Source organism: Phoca vitulina, unplaced genomic scaffold (genome assembly GCF_004348235.1).
Source record: "Phoca vitulina isolate PV1807 unplaced genomic scaffold, GSC_HSeal_1.0 scaffold22, whole genome shotgun sequence".
Taxonomy (NCBI): Eukaryota; Metazoa; Chordata; class Mammalia; order Carnivora; family Phocidae; genus Phoca; species Phoca vitulina.
The window spans coordinates 669,580-689,148 of record NW_022589725.1 but is presented as its reverse complement, the minus strand read 5'-3'; the positions used below and the strand labels follow the sequence as shown (position 1 = coordinate 689,148).

At 46.0% G+C, this 19,569-nt stretch overlaps 1 protein-coding gene across 1 annotated transcript in view; it reads left to right on the top strand.

The window, feature by feature from the left end:
• The window catches only part of EYA2 (EYA transcriptional coactivator and phosphatase 2), a 264,389-nt gene that overhangs the window by 196,436 nt on the left and 48,384 nt on the right, over positions 1 to 19,569 (top strand). The window contains exon 10 of the mRNA XM_032419638.1: positions 17,161 to 17,250. Coding sequence (XP_032275529.1) covers positions 17,161 to 17,250 — 90 coding nt within the window. The remainder of the gene's footprint in view (positions 1 to 17,160; positions 17,251 to 19,569) is intronic.

Genomic DNA, 19,569 nt, shown 5'->3' with positions numbered 1-19,569 from the left:
ACTCCCTCGCTTTCCTAATCCTCAACACAAAGGAATCTTTGGGCTGAGAGATGACGGTCCAAGCACATCCGACATGACATCCTCTAGGGCTGAGGGACAAGGGAGGAAAGGATGGGATTGGAGCAGACCACCCTGGAGCTGAGTCCCATCTGTTAGGGTGGTGGGGATTTGCTGAGCCTCAGACCCTCATCTGTGAAATGGGTATAATAACAATACTGGGGGCGCCTGGGTGGCTCAGTCGGTTAAGCGTCTGCCTTCGGCTCAGGTCATGATCCCAGGGTCCTGGGATCGAGTCCCACATTGGGCTCCCTGTTCACCGGGAAGCTTGCTTCTCCCTCTCCCACTCCCCCTGCTTGTGTTCCCTCTCTCATTGTGTCTCTCTCTGTCAAATAAATAAATAAAATCTTGAAAAAAATTTAAAAAAAAAAACAATACCTACCTCCCTGGGTTTTTGGCTCGATAGGATGGCATAGTGCCATGAAGGCAGCCCTGGTGATCTATTTTGGATATAAATCAGATCGTTTCATTCTCCTTGCTTGAAACTGGTCCCTGGTCTCCAGTCACATTTTGAATAAAGTTCAGACTCCTCCACATGGCCTCATCTGATTATCCCACCTGGGTCTCTCCTCCCGCTCCCACTTACTTAATACACTCACTCCGCAGCCTTCTTTCTGTTCTCTGACACACAGAGCTTGTTCCTGCCTCATGGCCTTTGCACTTGCTGTTCCTGCTACATAAGCATCCCGTGGCCGGCTCCTTTGTTTCACTGGGGTCTTTGCTCAGGCGTCAGCTCCTCAGAGAGACCTTCCCTGCCCACCGCACCTCTAGTAGGCTTCCCCCAAACACACACACAGTTGATCTGTCTTGCTCTCTCGGTTTCTCTCTCACCCTCCAGCACATCTTCGCGTTTCATTTTCTTCAGAACACCGGTCACTAGCTGAAATGAAATGGTGGTGTTTTTTTTTTGTGGCCCTCCCCCTCCCCTAGAATGTGAGCTCCATGCACAAGGGACATTCACTGTCTGAGAGCAAAGAGACAGTGTAGCATAGTGCTCAACCACAAGAGTTGGCAAGCTATATCCATCTCATGGGCCAAAGCTGGCCCCCCACCTGTTTCTTTTTTAATAAAGTTTTATTAGAACACGGCCATGCCCATCCATTGACATAGTGTCTGTGGCTGTTTTTGTGCTGCAGCAGCAGAGCTGAGGAGTGACAGAGACCACATGGGCCACAGAGCCTAAAACACTGGCTATCTGGCCCTTTAGAGAAAAGTTCGCCTGGTCTAGAAAAGTTTGCTTCTGGTCTAGAACATGGGCTCTTGAGTCAGACCGCTCAAGTTCAAAGCCAGCTCTATTCCCTAGCCATATGACCTCAGTCAAGTCATTTTGCCTCCCTGGGCCTCTGTTTCCACCTCTGTAGCCTGGGTGTAGTATGAGTAATACCTCATAGCATCAACGAGTTGGTACGTGAGAAGTGCTTGGAACTGAGCCTGCTACGTAGCAAACAGTCTTTGTAGAGTAAATGAATAATAAATATCAGAATAACTAACAATAAATGAAATAAATGTCTTTTGAAGAACCGCTTCTTTAGAAACACACTGCTGATTGTGTAAGAATGCCCTCTCAGTGGATAATAAGCCAAAGTAGCACAATCTGGGCAAATAATGAGAAGCCAAAGACTCCCAGTGTTGAGGAGGGACGCGTCAGGGCTGGATGGAAGCAGTGGGCACTTGTTGGGTGGCAGGCCCTGTTCCAGAAATGCACTGATCTCCTGTGCCATCAAGTGGCCCTTGGTCCTGGACAGTGAGTCACTTACCTTAGGGTAGCCGTTTCCTGGGGTCTGTCTGGAACTTTCCTGGTCTTAGCACTCAAAGTCGTTTCCTGGGACCTTGGACCCCAAAGTGTGGGCAAATCAGGACAGTGTTTAAAAGAGGAAGACTTATGATTTTTTTTTTTTTTTTTTGGCCTTTGAATTTACACCCTCGGAAAATGCTTTAAAAGCTGCCAGATACCTCCAGCTGAAAGAACATGTTTCGAAAGATAAAAACAAATCAAAGGGTCTGAGTTGTTGCTTAAAACACCCAAAGAGGAACCAGTTCAGATATCTTTGTTTGTTCTCTTAGATTTGAACATGATTTTATCATTTGTAGTCAGCTCGGCTCTTTTGTGACTCAGTGGTGACAGGATTTATCCTACATTTTTGGGGGGAATGTTCTTGTTAGTACAAATAGACCCATTTGCTGAGCTAAGAAGATCTTTTCTATTTTCTGTGTTCTCCTGTGAAACTGCCAAAGAAGCCAAGTTGTTGGGTGGTTTTTTTTTTTAACTTCACTGTTTAAACATGTGAATCAAACTATTTTTTTCTTTACAACCATCATTTTCTTGTCTTCCTCTTTTAAACAAGCTGATCTGTTTTCCAGGAGTTTCCAAGTAATTAAACCCAATTAAAATCATTAAATTCTTTCTTTTAATGACAACTTTATTATTAAAAGCAAACCACAAGGAGGAGATTTACCTGGCAAAGCCCTCCATTGTGTGCTAATCCGTCCCTGACCTCTGGCTGACACGTCCACGAGATAAACCCCACAGAATAGTGAGGCTGGTTTAATGAATAGCTTTAATTAATACTTTTCTTCCTTGTGGCAGTGTAATTATTTGTTCAGCTTGTAAACAGCTACTTGGCAGTGATTTTTTTAAAGGCCCAGTTGGCTTGCACGGTGTGATGGCTTTGATTGGTTTTGTGTGTTTGTGTTGTTGTGTTTTGTTTTGTTTTTTCTTTAAAAGAAGGGGAGAGGTTCCAGAATATAGGTGCAGAAGCGCATTGTCCTGAAGTTTGGGATGTCAGGGTGATCCACACAGAAGGAAAGCAAGGCAAACGCAGGTGGCCGGCTGCCTGTATTTGTGAGAACCATCTCCAGAGCGGGCAAGTCTGCAAGCCCGGACAGGGTCCCCCAAGCCTGGCGAGCGGCAGTCTGGGTGCTAAGAGGAGGGAGGGCCGGGAACTGCAAAATGCCAGGCCAGCTTCCCACCCCGTGTGTCCCCCTGCCTTTGCTTCGGGTGACAGTGGGGGTGATGCTGGGTTGGGCCAGGGAGGCCCCAGAACGGCGATTCTGTGACTAAGAATGACAAGCCCGCGGGCAGTGCGTGTCCCCGGCCTGGCACTGATCTCAAGTGCTCTCCGTGTGTCTGCTCACTGACTCGCCGTCACTCTAGGCAGGTGCTGTGGTTACCCCCGCCTCCCACAGACAGGAAACGGGCCCCGAGACGTGCCCACAGTCACACCTTCTAGGAGGAAGGGCAGAGCCCAGGTGTGCAGGCAGGCGTCTGGTTGCCCCGGCGGTTCCGAGCCACTGGGTCACACTGCTCTTTGGGATACGAAAGTGGCACCTTTCACTCAGCTGGGTGGGAGATTTAGGTGTGGTTTGTTTTTGTTTTGTTTTTTTTTATTTAATTTAGGTCATCACTTAAGAAGCTCGTTTCATTAATAAGGTTGCTCACTTATAAATACAAAGTTGATTGACATTAAGGACTAAGCCTTTTCATTATTTTTTAATGATTTAGAGCAGCGCTTCTCTACTGAGGGTAATTTTCCTCCCGGCTCCATGTGACAAAGTCTGGAGGCATTTTTGGTTGTCATGACGAAGGGAGGGCGGGGTGCCACAGGCACCCAGCGGGGAGAGGCCAGGGATGCTCCCAAATACCCTGCAATGGACAGGACGCCCCCCATGACAAAGAATGATCTGGCTCAAAATGTCAACAGTGCCAAGGATGAAAAACCCTGATCTATGGAATGCTCAAATTTTTCATTCTCGAGACGTTTTGTAAACACACAAAAGTAGTTCTTTTTTTTTTTTTTAAGATTTTATTTATTTATTTGACAGAGAGAGAGACACAGAGGGAACACAAGCAGGGGGAATGGGAGAGGGAGAAGCAGACTCCCCGCTGAGCAGGGAGCCCGATGCGGGGCTCGATCCCAGGACTCTGGGACCATGACCTGAGCCAAAGGCAGATGCTTAACCAAGTGAGCCACCCAGGCGCCCCACAAAAGTACCCACCCCTAATAGGTGGGTTCATTTACATTGCTTTTAATTAGTTAACTATGTTAATTAGTTATCTTAGTGATTTTGACTATTGACCATGCCACCAGAAGTTTTTCAGAAACACATGTAAGGTGTAAGAGTTCTCAACCCAACATTAGCTATTGAAGAACTTTGCATGAGTATATGAAGACCCCTTCCCAAATCCCCAGGCGCCTACCTCGATTTGTTACACAAGTTTCTTTAAGAAAATGCTTCATGAGGAGCACGAAGCAGGGTTAACTCATTTCACCATCCAAGAAGCTTCTTGCTAAGTGTTCAGATGCCTCTTTCAAGCCACCAAGACTCCCCCAACACTGGGAGCAGTCCGAGCTGTGTCTGGAGCAGGAAAGAGAAGCAAACAGTCCAGGAGGACTTGCATCTGGGACTGGGTCTGCTCAGAGACTGCAACTGGCTTTAACACTTAGGATGTCAGAATCCCAGCAGCTCGGAGTAAAGACTGTGGACTGCCCCGTCCTCATGTCCAAGGACCGATCATGGCGTTCCACCAGAGACACCCCTGATTAGGAGGAAACAGGCGTCACCAACCGTGGATCACTGTGAGAACAAGGCAGCATGTACAGGGTTGTTTTTTGTGTGATCATTGGGTGGTTGACTTCTGAAAAATACCTTTGGAAGCACTGCATTTGATAACCATTAATGGATCTAAAGAGGCCCAAAAGCCGGTGACCAAAATGAGTCTTTCCGCAGCACATCTCCTTTTTGACTCCTAAATGACATCCTAAAAAGTTATGGGCTGCCAGTAAATGGGAGGAAAAGCTGGGGGCAAAAAAAGGATTCGGAGCCCTGCAGGGGCGGCTAATGTGATCTGATTTCCACTCTCAGCCAAGGTGTCTGGTTCCCGCAGCCTGGCCTTGGGGGCGGAGAGGAGGGCAGCTGAGAAATGAGGGATTTACCAGGGAACTTAGCTTTTCCATATCAAGTCCAGGAAATGAAAGGCACAAATGCTCAGAGGCAATAAGGGGAGATCCTTTCCCACCCCTGGGCCCTCCTTTTATCCTCTCTGAAGCCCAGCAGTTATTAGAAAGGCAAGCCAGCCTGAGACCTGAGGAAAGAGGCGGGGCTGATTTGCACAAAGCAGCTGCTTGTCATTTCTCCCAACTTTGCGAGTGTAATTTAATTAAATGAACCATTTATTTCATTAAAAGTAGACATCAACAGTTCTAAATCAGGCATTTACAGAAAGAAAAACCTGATTATAATCTGCCTTAAGCCTCTTCTCCTGAATAAAATACTTTATGTTCTTAGTTCCTGTGAAGACATAGTCCATGAGTAAAGTGGGTAAGATTTTGGTTTCTTAGTCAGATAGTCAGGAGTTTGAAACCCAAGCTCTGCCGCTTATTAGCAGTGTGACCCTGGACAAGTCACTTCATTGCTTTACATCTTGATTTCTCTGTAAAACAGGAAAAAGGATTTGAAGAGGAAATCTGGTAATGTATGTAAAGCTCACATAAACTCATACATTCGTTTAAAAAATACTCACCTGAGCTCCTGCTGTTTACTGGGCTGTGTTCCAGGCTCGGGGGCCATAGGAGTAGCTCTCACAGAGCTTGCCTTCTGGAAGCACCAAAAATCATAAATAAGAAAAATCGTTTCAGATCGTGATAAATGCTGTTAAAACCTGTACCAGGGTAAGGGATGTAGAGTGAGCATGGTTGGCATCAGGGTTAGATGGAATGATCGGAGAAGGCCTGTCTGGTGCTGAAAGTGGGAACTGAATGTCATGAAGGAGCCAGCCATGAAAGCACCTGGGGAAAGGAAATTCCAGGCAGAGGGAACAGCAAGTGCAAAGGCCCTGAGGCAGGAGCAGGTTTGGCAAGTTCAGAGAGCAGATAGGTGGGTTGGAGAGAAGTAGATGGTGGCCACTAAGAGATGTTAGCTTTACTCAGAGGGCCAGGGGAAGTTAGTGGATTTTAAATGAGGAAAAACAGCTCTGATTTTTGTCTTAAAAAGGGTACTCTGGCTGCTTCATAGACCCCAGATCTGGGGGAGAGGGGAAGCTAGCTGTCTATATAGGTAGCCTAGCAACAGATGCACTTCTCTTCCTCCCTCACATCTCCTTCTCTTGGTAAGGGGCTAAAGGCCCCTGGGAAATAAGGTAAAGCACTAAGCGTGGGGCTCAGCACATAGCAGGCACTCAAAAACCAGGAGAGCTCTAATAAAGAGTAGTAGTATTTGGAGGAAGTGTCTCTTAATCCCTCGCTTTTGAAGAGATTGGGGAAATTGAGGCGTAAGGACAGAGTGACGTCCTGGGGCTGACAGGTGCTTTTGTGAACTGCAGCCGCATGGGCTCTGCTCCCTCCCACCCCCAGCCAGAGAGTTTCCTGCCACGAAGCACACTGTAGTGACATAGGCCATTCGGAGGATCCAGAGGGCATCCTGCAGGACCAGCCAAAAGAGTTCTTGGCTTTGTGCAGATAGAAATCAAATACAGCCCGGAGACAGAGCAGAGTTGACTGAATAGTGTGAGTGATAGAGTATAGCAGAGTGTCTGAGAGACTCCAAAAAGGAGAGGTGAGGCTCCCCGCAGCTTGGGGATAGGGGTTTACATTGGAAAGGGGTCTGGGGTAGATGTTCCCTCAGGAATCCAGGGTAGGGTCCCATCAAAGGCGAGAGTCACGTGAACAATAGGTGTTATTCCATAAACCACCGAAGTCAGGGGTGTTGATGCCACTGTCGAGAAAGAGATTTGTTCGAAACTAGTGTCCTCGAGCTCGGGAATCCGGTTTTTCTTAGATATTATCAGGTGTTTGAAGGTCTAGGATGAAACTCAGAGAACAATTCACTTTCTTGTTTCCCCCTTGAGACAGGGACATCGCTTCTTTGGTTGACTCAGATGCAAGGTGAAATGTAGAAGAGGAGTAAACAGGGCCTAGCAGAGAAACAACAGAGTGGAGCCTTTCTAAAATGGAGTCTCTCCTGCTTCCCTATCTCGGTAGGGGACAGTGGACAGCATGGTTGCCCTTGGCATCAGGATTTGAGTCACCGCTTCACTGCCAGATTTTCCTAAAGCAGATTTCAACTTGATCACCCCATCCAAAGCCCCTTTTTATTTTTTTAATTTTTTAAAAGCCCCTTTTAAAATAAATAACTTAAAATGCCCTATTTACTACCCTGAAATGAAAATCTAAATAATACAGCCCACCCACTCACGACTTTAAAAAAAAAAAAAGAATATAATCTCTTGAATGTAACATAATGAAAAGAAAAAACATTTTAATATGTATTTCAATATGTAAATACCCAGGCCTGACCACAATAGGAGACACAGTGAAGGAACCTGAAACGTGTATCTGCTTCTCATTTAAAAGATTTGCATTTAAGAGAGGAAAATCCAGAGCCATTCTGTATGAGTAGAAGAACTGGGTTTTTATAGCACATCAGCATGATTGGTTCAATCACTGGCCATTGGTGAGTGAACTCAACCTCCAGCCCCACTCCTCTCCTTGGAGGTCGGGGAATGGGACTGAAAGGTCCAGCCCTGTAATCCCTTGTTGGTTTTCCTGGCAACTAGCCCCCATCTTTAGGGGCTTTTTTATTTTATTTTATATATTTATTTGTTTGTTTATTTATTTGACACAGAGAGAGAGAGCACAAGCAGGGAGAGCAGGAGAGGGAGAAGCAGGCTCCCCGCTGAGCAGGGAGCCCAGTGCAGGGCTTGATCCCAGGACCCCAGGATCATGACCTGAGCCGAAGGCAGACCTTTAACCGACTGAGCCACCCAGGCATCCCTTTAGGGGCTTTTCAAAAGTCACCTCATTAACATAAACTCACTGTGGTCCAAAAGGGCTTGTTCTGAATAACGAGACACCTAGTTCACTCTTAGTGCTCTCATCACTTAGGAAATTCCAGGGTTTTAGGAACTCTGTGCCAGGAAAGGGGACAAAAACCAAATATATATTTCCTATCACACACTCCCAAGTACCACTACCCCCCCAGCCAATTATTATGACCACCAAAACCACCTGACTACTCTCTAGGAGGATGGGCCACCTCTGCTGAGAACCACAGCCTTAAAACCTAGTACAGGAGATGATGTGCCCAGAAGAGCAGCATTTTGTAATTTCATCCTTGCCTGATGTGAAGGCAGACCAGTGGCCCCTGAAAGATGTCCACGTCCAGTCCCCAGGACCTGTGACTCTTACCTTCTATGGCAGATGTGATTAAGTGGCCCCATTATAATCACGAGGGTCCTCACAAGAGGGAGGCAGGAGATCAGAGGGCGCAGTAAGAGATGGGAGGACAGAAGGAAGGAGTTGAAGCGGAGGCACCGGGCATGTAGGTGGCCTCCAGCAGCTGAAAAAGGCGGCCCCGGGGACCTAACACCTCTGCTTATCTTCGTGCCTACCTTCCAGGTACAGTGAGTGGAACAGATTGCCATTTATGTCGTGATAACAAGCTTGTTTCTCAACTACATGCGTTTAAGTTAAAAAAGCAGGGACAGGAAGCTGAATTAAAGGAAAATGTTAAGTTAGCCCAGTTGCCCTGCGGTGGGACAGAACTTGCAAAGGTGTAACGAGTATGGCCATGGTTTGGAAAATACCAGGTTAAACTATTGCACGGGAATTTCCAAGCAGGGAAAGTTTTCTAATGGAAGATTCTGGACCCTGCCGCTTTTTGCTAATAATACCTAACACCAGGAGCAGGTCATCACACATGCATTATCCTCCAGGATTCCTGGGAGGGATCCACTGATTGTATTCAGATGAGGAAACTGAGGCCCAGGAAGTATGAACATCTCATCCAAGGTCAGGTCCTTGGGGAATGGCAGCCCCCAGGATTTGAACTCGGGTCCCACTAACTCCATGATTGATGCTCTCAGTGATTTTTGCTTCATGGAGCTGCTTGCCTGTGGGCACTTGCATGCACACCCTCGAAGGTGGAAGCAGTTTGTGGCGGTCATTTGCAGGAAGCCAGTTGCCTCATTAGACAGTGCTTGTGTGAAAGAGAGATTAGTGCTCTCAGACCAGATAATATCCCAGATCTTGGTTTATATCACCTTGGGGAAAGGCTGTTAAGAGGTGCCATCAGAAGACAAGACATTCAGTCTTTCTAAAGTGCCGCCTGGCAAAACTTGGTCGTTGTTAAGATGTGTAGAAGCACTTGAGCTTGCCCACTGGACATTGGCAATGTGGGAAACACCCGGTTTTGCACAGACACGGGGAGATGGCAAAGCGGAGTCAAGAATTTTAGGTTATGAGTGACAAAAACTCAACACACATCAGTTTAAGCCAAAAAGGAAAATGTATCTGTTCTTAATGACCAATATGTCCAGAAGGAGACTTCAGGAACAGTGGGATCCAGTCCCCAAATTATTGTGTATGAAGCCATGTGTCTTGTGAGGGAGGCTCCGCCCGTGTGGTGACAGAGGCGGCTGCCAGCATCCTCCGGCGGAGGTTCTACCAGCTCAGCCACGCCGGGGGTAAGAAGCTGCCGCTTCCCCACCGGTTACAGCTAATGTCCTAGCGCCAATTCTCAGGGGCTCCCACTGGCCACATGACCATCCGGGAACCAGTCACTATGGTTCTGACCAGGCCTGGGTTATGAAATCATCCTGGGAGGCCAATAATGGGTATTATTTTTACTAAAAATTAATAACTGCTTATTTACAGACTTGAAAGTTCATTCCCAGAGAGATTAGGTAGCTCCACAATATCATGCCGCTGCCCCTTTTTCTCACCAGTTGGTGTTTTTTCAAAGTGTCTAATAAAGACCCCGTGTCAGGGGCCCTCAAGACCACCATCAGGCTTGACGAGCTGCTAGAAGGACCCACAGGACTCAGAAGAGCTATTATGTTCACAGTGTTTATTACAGTGAAAGGACACAGGTTAAAATCAGCAAAGGGAAAAGGCACATGGAATAAGATCCGGGAGAAAGTAGGCACCAGCTTCCAGAATCCTCTCCCAGTGGAGCACAGATGTTCCTCTAAATTCTGCTGGCACTGATGTGACAACACATGTCGGGTGTGACCAACCAGTGGAGCTCACCTGAGCCCCGGGGTCCAGGATCTTATCGGGGTCCATGCTATAGGCACACAGCACCTCAGCTACTCAGACTCCAGCCCCCAGAACAAAAACAGGCACTCTCCACAATCCCACTGTTAGCAGAAACCATCTGATCAACTAGCCTTGCGCGGCCCAAGGCTCATCTACCAGGAGCCAAGGACCAGTCTTGAAGACTGACCTGCTTAGGAATGCACAGGGTTCGAGCAACCCAGGCCTGCCCAGTTAACCCTTTCCAGACAGCCTCCAAATCTTCACAGCAGGGACCCCACAGGAAACCAGCTGAATGGCTCAGCTTATGTGGAGACCACCAGATACTGGGCCCGGTCCATCTGGATAGTCCAGGGGAGACATCACACTTCTTTCCAGTCACGCAGCTGAGTCATGGGAGGTAGACGTTGGCTCAGAGCAGAGCCGCTATAACAGGCATTATGACATGACCCAAGGATTGTGGAATCTGGTGTCAGAGCAGACCTGAGTTCTAGTCCCAGAGCTGCCTCAGGAAGAAACACATTTTATACCATGACCCATCTCTCCCCCCACAACCCTCCCTCTGTCTCAAATACACACAAACACACACTCCAACTGAAATAGAAGTTCACCATTACTGTATATGACATACGCTGGTATTTGTCATCTATTCTAGGGATTGGCAAACTTTTTCTATAAAGGGATAATAAGGGGCGCCTGGATGGCCCAGTCGCTTGAGCGTCTGCCTTTGGCTCAGGTAGTGATCCCAGGGTCCTGGGATTGAGCCCCACATTGGGTTCCCTGCTCAGTGGAGAGCCTGCTTCTCCCTCTGCCCCTCTCCGCCCCTGCCTCCCGCTCATGCTCTCACCGTCTATCTCAAATAAATAAATAAATAAATAAATAAATAAATAAATAAATATTTTTTTAAAAAATAAAGGGATAATAAATACTTTAGACTTAGGCTAGGCTCTGTAGTGACTATCAACTCTGCCATTGTAGTGCAAAAGCAGCCATGAACATTAAGAACAAATGGGCCTTGCTGTGTTCCAATAAAACTTTATTTACAAAAACAGACAGCAGGCCACAGATTCTCTTGTATTTCTTCCATTTTTTTTTTCTTTTGTAATGCTGGCCATTAAAGTAAACTTTCACTTACGCGATTATAACCAGCACTTTGAAAAAGCCATCTGATCTTTACAACAACCCTGTGTGGTAAGTAACCCCATTTTACAGATGACAAACTGAGGCATGCAGAAGTTAAGTAACTTGTACAAGGTCATCTAGCTGGTAAGAGGTGGAACTGGCCTTGGTCATAAGCAGTCTGGCTGAGAGCCCACTCTCTTAACCTCTACTCCAAAGCACTCAAAAATTAGCTATTAGTATTATTACTCAACCAGCTGCGAAAGAACCCAAAGGCCCCCCAGTCACCTAAGGTTTCAGGATAAGATTAGGACGTGCCTTCCTTTTGTTCAAAGGGTTGTTGTGATGTTGAATAAATAGTGTGTGGATCTCACTTCTTTGAACGAAACATGCATTGAAACCATCTACAACCAAAGCGCTACATGCTTAAAAACAGAAAACAGGGTAAGCTCAGAGAGGGGATTTCTATAGTGGACAGGTAGAGTTACTTATTTAAACAACTGGTAAAAACTTGGACTCCTTTTGAAATGAAAATGTTGCCTCCTAATCGATAGGGGTTGGGAAGTAGACCTCCAAGAATATGGCTTAAAATGGGGAGCTTGTAAATTTGGGCACAATGGAGACTTGGTATTAAACAGCCCATCGTCTTAATTAACCCGAGTAACGTTTGTGTTCAGAATTGGAATCCTCCAAGAATCCGTATGCCGTTTTCTTCATTCGAGTTTGTTTGACATCAGATTAACTTCCTATGAGGAAAGACTTTTGTTTTCATGCTCTTACCCTATCCCGTCGATCTAGGAGATACAACCGTGCGTCACAAGACAACGGAATTACTGATCCACAGGGCAGATCTTAGAGCAGCCCATGTGGAGAAAGTCCCCACCATCCACCTCTTGTTAGAGAACTTCACCAAGAATGCATAAGAACTAGATTGCAGAGCTGCGTCCAGGCCCACAGCATCCGCCCCGAGGCAGGGTGCCAAAGCTCGGAGCCTCCGCATCCGCCTCCTGAATGAACGTGCGCACAGCCCAGCTGGCCACACCAATATGGGGGATCGTTAGAACATGTTGAAAAAATCTGCAGTGCCTTTGATTTGTCCCCTCTCTGGGAGAGAACCACCCCCAAACTCTCAAGTTAAACAAAGATGACCTTCCATCCACCCAACCCTACCTGCCCCCAGCACGGTCCTTTGATGGACAAGTTACAAATTGAAGCTTGTTTTGGGGGGAAAAAAAAAAATCCCTTTTCTCAGTTCTCCCTTCTGGTTTAAATTGATCATTTGTTAAAAACAATCTGTGTCTGCTGTTGCTTATTTAGGAACTGAACCTAAACAAGGCTGGTATTTTTTTAATCCAAAGAGTATGTTGTGATTAAGAGGTGGTTTTCATAAAGTACCACCTGGTTTGGGGTGTTCCTGCTGGGTTTACAGACACAGGTTCTTTGCGTAAGGGTTCGAGGACGTGGCCTGGGAGTTTTTGACAATGACAGTGCTTGTGGAGTGCCTGTTACATAAACCTCACCGCAACCTCAGGTGGTAGAGGGGTCAGAGTGGGTTTGAATGGGTTAGTGGTCTGTTTTTAGCTGAAGAACATGGCGTGAAGGCTTCCCTGTGTTAGGGTTTATTTGACAGGGAGACGAGCTAGATCAGGAAAGGATCCCCCTCCGAGCTGCACAGAGTGACTGAAGCCAACAGACCAAGGTGGTGTGTTTGTGGAGTATATTAGGAATGGATTCGGCATGCAGCATGAGACGCAGCATGAGACAAAACCGGTGGCTTTCGTCTTGCCCTCACTCGGGATGGGTTTCACGTTAATTACTGCTGAGTCTCCACCCCTTTGTATGTGTGTGTGCTTTTATTCTTAGTTTCTCAGTCTTTGCAATCCTGGAAAAACATTTTCTACTTGGATAAAGTGGTCTGGCTCAGGGTCACACTCTGTTACTTAACTCCTGGGACAGTTGGGCTATTCTAGACTTTTCCACCTCTTACAGCTAGTTTTTATCAAATTCCTTGAAAAGAGGTCCCACTTGTGGAGTTCAGAACAATCTCCACCCAGCATGCAGGCAGATTTTAGGAAAACCTGAAACAATGAGAATTCTCAAGGAGTAGATGGGTATTCTAAAGGTTCTCCTCAGAAGCATCTGGGCATCTTTCAATTTTTGTTTGAATTTTTTTAAAAGATTTTATTTTTAAGTAATCTCTACACCCAGCGTGGGGCGCCAACATACAACCCGGAGATCAAGAGTCTCACACTCCACCAACTGAGCCAGACAGGCGCCTCAAAATTTTGTTTTAATTTTTAATTATATGATAAGTATTGAATCCCTTCTCTTTCAAAACATTTTAGAATATTCTAGCTTGGGGGCGCCTGGGTGGCTCAGATGGTTAAGCATCTGCCTTCGGCTCAGGTCATGATCCCAGGGGCTGGGATCGAGCCCCACATTGGGCTCCCTGCTCAGTGCAGAGCCTGCTTCTCCCTGTCCCTCTCCCATTCCCCCTCCTTGTGTTCTCTGGCTCTGTCTATCTCTCTGTCAAATAAATAAAATCTTTAAAAAAAAAATATTCTAGCTCGTGCTAAAGTTCACTTTCATCTTTACCTCTAATTCCTGTCCCCACCTCTCTGCCTTCCAGAAGTAATTACTGTTTTTACTCTAGGTATATCCTTTCAGAAATTTATAAATATATAAGTGTCTATGGGAAATATGTAGTAGCATGGTATGTGTTTTTAGTAAATGCCAATAACATGCAGTATATAACTTTCAGAAAACAATTTCACTCGATATTATTTTTTTTTACATGTCCATATTAATATATGGAGATGTACTTCATTTCTTTCAACTGAATTTAGTTTTCCACCAGACGAATATACTACATTTTATTTCTCTAGTAACCTTTGGCTGGACAGCTAAACTATTTAGTCTTTGGTGTTTACAAACAGTTCTGTAATGAACATCTTTTTACATGGCCCTTGTTCATCTGCATGGGTTTTTCTCTAGAAGAGATAATGGGAAGTGGAATTACTCAGTATGTTCCCTTTTATTTTTAATTTAGCTTTCTTTTAATCCAGGAAATACATGCATATACTTTAAAACTCATATAGTTCTACAAAAGAAAGTATTAAGAGAAACAGCAGTCCCCAGTGGACCCCACACAAACCCTTTCTTTCTGCCCACAGGCAACAACTTTCAACCCTTGCTGATTCTTTTGGTACTTACCTCCAAATTTCTAAGTAACCTGATTATGTTATTATTTCTTGATTTTTTTTTTTTCCATTTTAGGCATGCTCCCTGGCTTCCCAAACTAGAAGATGAGAATGTAGCCCTCTTCCCTTGCCTGGCCCCCATCACACACATGCAGACTTCCTCCCCACATCCTGCCAGTATCAATAAGATGTAATTTCAACTGTATCAGTATTGAGTATTTGTCTTCTTCTAGCTACACAAAATACTTTTCACAGACAGACCATTCCATATACAATAAGTGCTTTTCCTGTTTTATGCGCTGGCCTGGGAGTTGACATTTTTCTACATAAATCCTTTCAGCAGATGAGTGTGGACGGCAGCTTCTTGCTCTTGTCTAGCACACAGAGGGCTGCTCATCTGTCGTTAGGTGCACGGCCTCGCCAAGAAGTAACGTGCAATCATGCAGGGGTGAAATGGTTTGGGGGTGAGTAATGTGTGGAAACACCCCCCAAAACCCTTTGCCAGGTCACACACCGATTCCCAGCTTGGCCCTGAAACGCTTTCTTTCCTCATTTTTTCTTCATTTTTCACTGAGTACTCTACCCTGCCGCCTTCCAGCCAGGACCTGGAGTGCTAAGCTTTGGCTTTTGGGGTCCTAATGAGGTGTTCCACCTAATGGCTGTGTTCCTGGGCTTGATTCTTCACAGTTGTGTGTGTGAAGCTGAGATCACCAGCTACATTTTTTTTTCCTTTTTTTTTTCAGGGTCAAAAAGGGTTTATGTCATTAATTATTTATTTTTATATTAGAAGTAAGACAGCCTGTCCATGAAAAATTCAAGCAGGTCCCCTTCATGCCTCCTGCCACTCCAGCCCCTCCAAGGCCTCCACACAAGCAATGCTGCTCTGGGGCCACACGACCTGGGTTCAAATCCCAGCACGCACCAGCTGCAGGGCCTTGAGCAAGTTACCTAACCATTTTCGGTCTCAGTTTTCTCATCTGTAAAATGGGAAAATAATCATGCTCAACTCATAAGTCTTTGTGGGAATTAAATGAATTAAGTTAATTTGTACAGTGGCACAGAGAAAGCATTTGATGGATATTAACCTGGAATATTACTAAGTGTTGTATATCCTTTTAGACCAGTGGTTCTTAACCTTGACTGCACATTGAAACTGGGTGGGTGGAGAGATTTCAAAATTCCTGATGCCTGGACCCCATCCTCAGAAATTCTGATTTTATTGGCCTGGAGGAGGGTCTGAGCATCAGGATTTTTAACATGCCCCCAATCATTATAGTGTGCAGCCAGAATTGAGAACCATTGTGCCAAGTATTTTTCATGTGTATTAGTTAGGTTAGGTGAGGTTATGCTGCAGTAACAAACATCCCCCAAATGTCATCTACTTCTCTTTTGTGGTACATGCCCCTTCTGGTCTGTCGCAGCTCTGACCCACATTACCTTTTCTGTGGAACATTTAGTCTCATGAAGTGGGAAGAGAGAGCATGACCAACCACTTGCTCTTAAAGCTCTGGACCAGAAATGAAACATAACTTCTGCTCACATATCATTACCCAATGCAAGTCACATGGTCACATCTGAGTTCAACAGGGAGGGTATATATCAGGGATTGGCAGACTTTTCCTGCTAAGGGCCAGAGAGTAAATATTTTAGGCTTTGCAGGACACAGGGTCTCTGTGGCTCATGCTGACCTCTGCCTTCAAAGTGCAAAAGCAACCATAGACAATTCACTGTTTAAAAATGTAAAAAGTCGGGGTGCCTGGGTGGCTCAGTCAGTTGAGTGTCTGACTCTTGATTTCGCCTCAGGTCATGACCTCAGGGGTCATGGGATCAAGTCCCACGTTGAGCTCCATGCTGGGTGTGGAGCCCGCTAAAGATTCTCTCTCCCTCTTCCCCTTCCCCCACTTGCACACACGCACATGGGCTCTCTCTCTCTCTTAAAAAAAAAAAAAATGTATAAAGTCGTTCCTAGCTCATGAGCCATACACAGACAGGCAGCAGGCCAGATTGGGCCCGTGGCTGTAGTGTGCTAACCCCCGGTGCAGATCGTCCTCCTACAGGATGTCTACCACAGCATGTGTATGGGAGAGAGGGAGAGAAGAGGGACCCTTTGACTGCACAGTTGGGTTTCACACGTTCTACTGTGGTGCATCTTGCTTTTGTTACTTCATATCTTGGTGCTAGTTTCATGTCAGTAACTCTCACATGACTTTACTTTTTTAATGGTGGCCTAGTTTTCCGGGGTATGGAGGGACCCTAATGGGGTTTTGTTTGTGTGCTTGCTTTTATAATTAAAACTCTTGTGAGAAAACAGTGATGTTGCATGTACCGGGAGGAGTACGACAGCATCCACAGAGAGACTGTAGTAAAGAGAGAACCAACGTGTCCGCTCTCCCGGTGGGTTTTACCCAGTCTACGCCACTTCGCTTTAGTATTCCAGGCCTCCCTGGAAGCGGAAAGGCTGGGAGGGGCCCTCCTTTCTTGCCGCCATTCCCGGATCTGGTAACGCTGAGCACAGTTGCAGTTGCAGGGGCATATGGGGGAGATTGCAGTACTAAAGAGGGCAAGTAGAAACTAGGGGCACCTAGGAGTGAAATCTCGGAAGCCATCCAGCATCATCACCCTGACCCCACGCGGAGACACAGCCTGGACTGCATGGGAGTCCATCAGGAATGTCCGTGACTGCCTTTCGGGGGGTAGGGGTATGGGAGAGAGAGGCCCTGCTGGCAGGTGACTCTGTCCCTTCTTTCTACCAGGACACCACGACGTCGGTGCGCATCGGCCTGATGATGGAAGAAATGATCTTCAACCTTGCAGATACGCATCTGTTCTTCAACGACCTGGAGGTTTGGCATTGCCCGCCCGTTCCGTGTCATAGTCCCCATGCTTAATGACCTGCGTCAGGTTCGGGGGAAGAGCCCTTGTCCAAATCCAGGGGGCAGCCTCCCGAGGCCAGCGAGGCCGGCCCCTGCAATGGATGGTGGGGCTTTAGGGGCTAAAGTCAGAAGACCCCTCTCCGCTCTGAGCTGCCTTTTCTCTTTTCTGTTTTTCCTTTTTCCTTTGGAGGCTAGAAATTTTTGCTGACAACCCCCAAGAAGGCACAAAACCGTAGCCAGCGACAGTTTATTGAAAACACACTTGGCCCACTGATCTCCCCAGCTTCCCCATGCGACCAATGGGCTTCTCTCTGCTCTGGCAGTTTCACTAATCCAATAAAGGCTGTGTCGTCTCTTCCTCCTGAAATTTACTATTTAATAAGTTTATTAAGGCAAATTAGTACAGATCCTCCTGGGTCAGTAATAATTAGCAGTGGGCCAGGATGGAAGCTTTTAAAAACAATTTACATCCCCCTGAAAACATGTTTTACGAAGACAGAGAGCAAGCCGAGGGACTGGGGCTTAGTTACTATCTGCTCCTGTGCGCTGAGGCAAGTGGCAAAAGAGATAGGAAGGGGGCTGGGGGGGGGACAACGTCAGAAATCAGTTTAACTCCTTTGTTTATACCCAGCCTGTGGCAGAAAGATTTGAGAAGAATTTCAAATGGAAAACATATTTAAAATTGAACTATTAAAGCAAGGCAAAGGAATAGAAAGCTAAGTTAACAAATAAGGGTGAGGCACTGTACCAGAAAAATCTAGCTCAGGCCAACTACTGCAGTGAAGTTCAGAGTTAATCTCTCTGAGCTCCCCGGTAGCCAAAGCAAGGAGGGAAACACAATGCATGATTTACCTCTGATGAAAGAGCAAGCAGCTTTCTCCAAGGTGAGAAGGTTTTTTTGGCTGATAAGAGGATTAATGTGGGGATCTAATGGCTTTGTAAATTGTATTTGCATTTTTGGTTTACCAGATTGAAAAATGAAGGTAATCTAAAATTATACTGTGTATGAAAGAACAGTCCTGATTATCTTAGCAGGAATATTTTTTCCTGGAATCAACAATCCCTGGGACTAGCCTGTGAAGTAGAAATACGAAGGCTCTGAATTCTGATCTGGCCTGGTTGCCCCAGAGCATGACTAGTGTGTATCATCAGGAAGGGATACAGGTTTTCCCTTCTGGTCTGTGGTCCTAAAATTCCAGAGGAGGAAATCCTTGCTGAAATGATCAGTCTTGTGTTCTGTCCAGCCTAGGCAAGCCATTTGGGCCTCAGCCTTCCTATCTGTGAAGTGGAATTGATGTTCTCTGCCCAACATCTTAAATTCAATTAATTAACATACAGTGTATTATTAGTTTCAGGGGTAGAGTTCAGTGATTCATCAGTCTTACACCCAGTGCTCATTCCATCACATGCCCTCCTTAATGTCCATCACCCAGTTACCCCATCCCCCCATCCCCCCTCCCTTCCAGCAACCCTCAGTTTGTTTCCTATGATTGAGTCTCGTACGGTTTGTCTTTCTCTGTGATGTCATCTTGTTTTATTTTTCCCTCCCTTCCCCTATGATCCTCTGTCTTGTTTCTCAAATTCCACATATGAGTGAGAGCATATGATAATTGTCGTTCTCTGGTTGACTTATTTCGCTCAGCATAATACCCTCCAGTTCCATCCATGTTGTTGCAAATGACAAGATTTCATATTTTTTGATGGCTGAGTAGTATTCCATCGTATATATATACCACATCTTCTTTATCCATTCATCTTCGATGGACATCTCGGCTCCTTCCACAGTTTGGCTATTGTGGACATTGCTGCTATAAACACTGGGGTGCAGGTGCCCCTTCGGATCACTACATTTGTATCTTTGGGGTAAATACCCAGTAGTGCAATTGCTGGGTCGTAGGGTAGCTCTATTTTCAACTTTTTGAGGAATCAGAGAGGATCTATGTAGAAACTCGTTGATGACAAAGCAGAACATTGGCGTGGGTTCTGTGAACATTGGGTTCTGTGAGCATCAGGCCCAGGACTGTCCCTTCAGCCAGATGCAACGTGCAGGCCCACTTTACAATGACCTCTCGTGTCTTGGGGAAAAAGAGGGAGAAGGGAGGGAGGGAGGGAGAGAACTAATGAACAAAACAAACATGGCAATTGAATTCAGCAAGTATTTACGGAGCCTAATGTAATAAAGAGTCGGCTGATTGCAAATGACAAAGCCTGACTGACTTTAGCAAATGAAAGGAAATTATTGGCTCTTGTGGTTGAAAAGTCCAGGGTAGATTTAGTCTCTCAAGATCT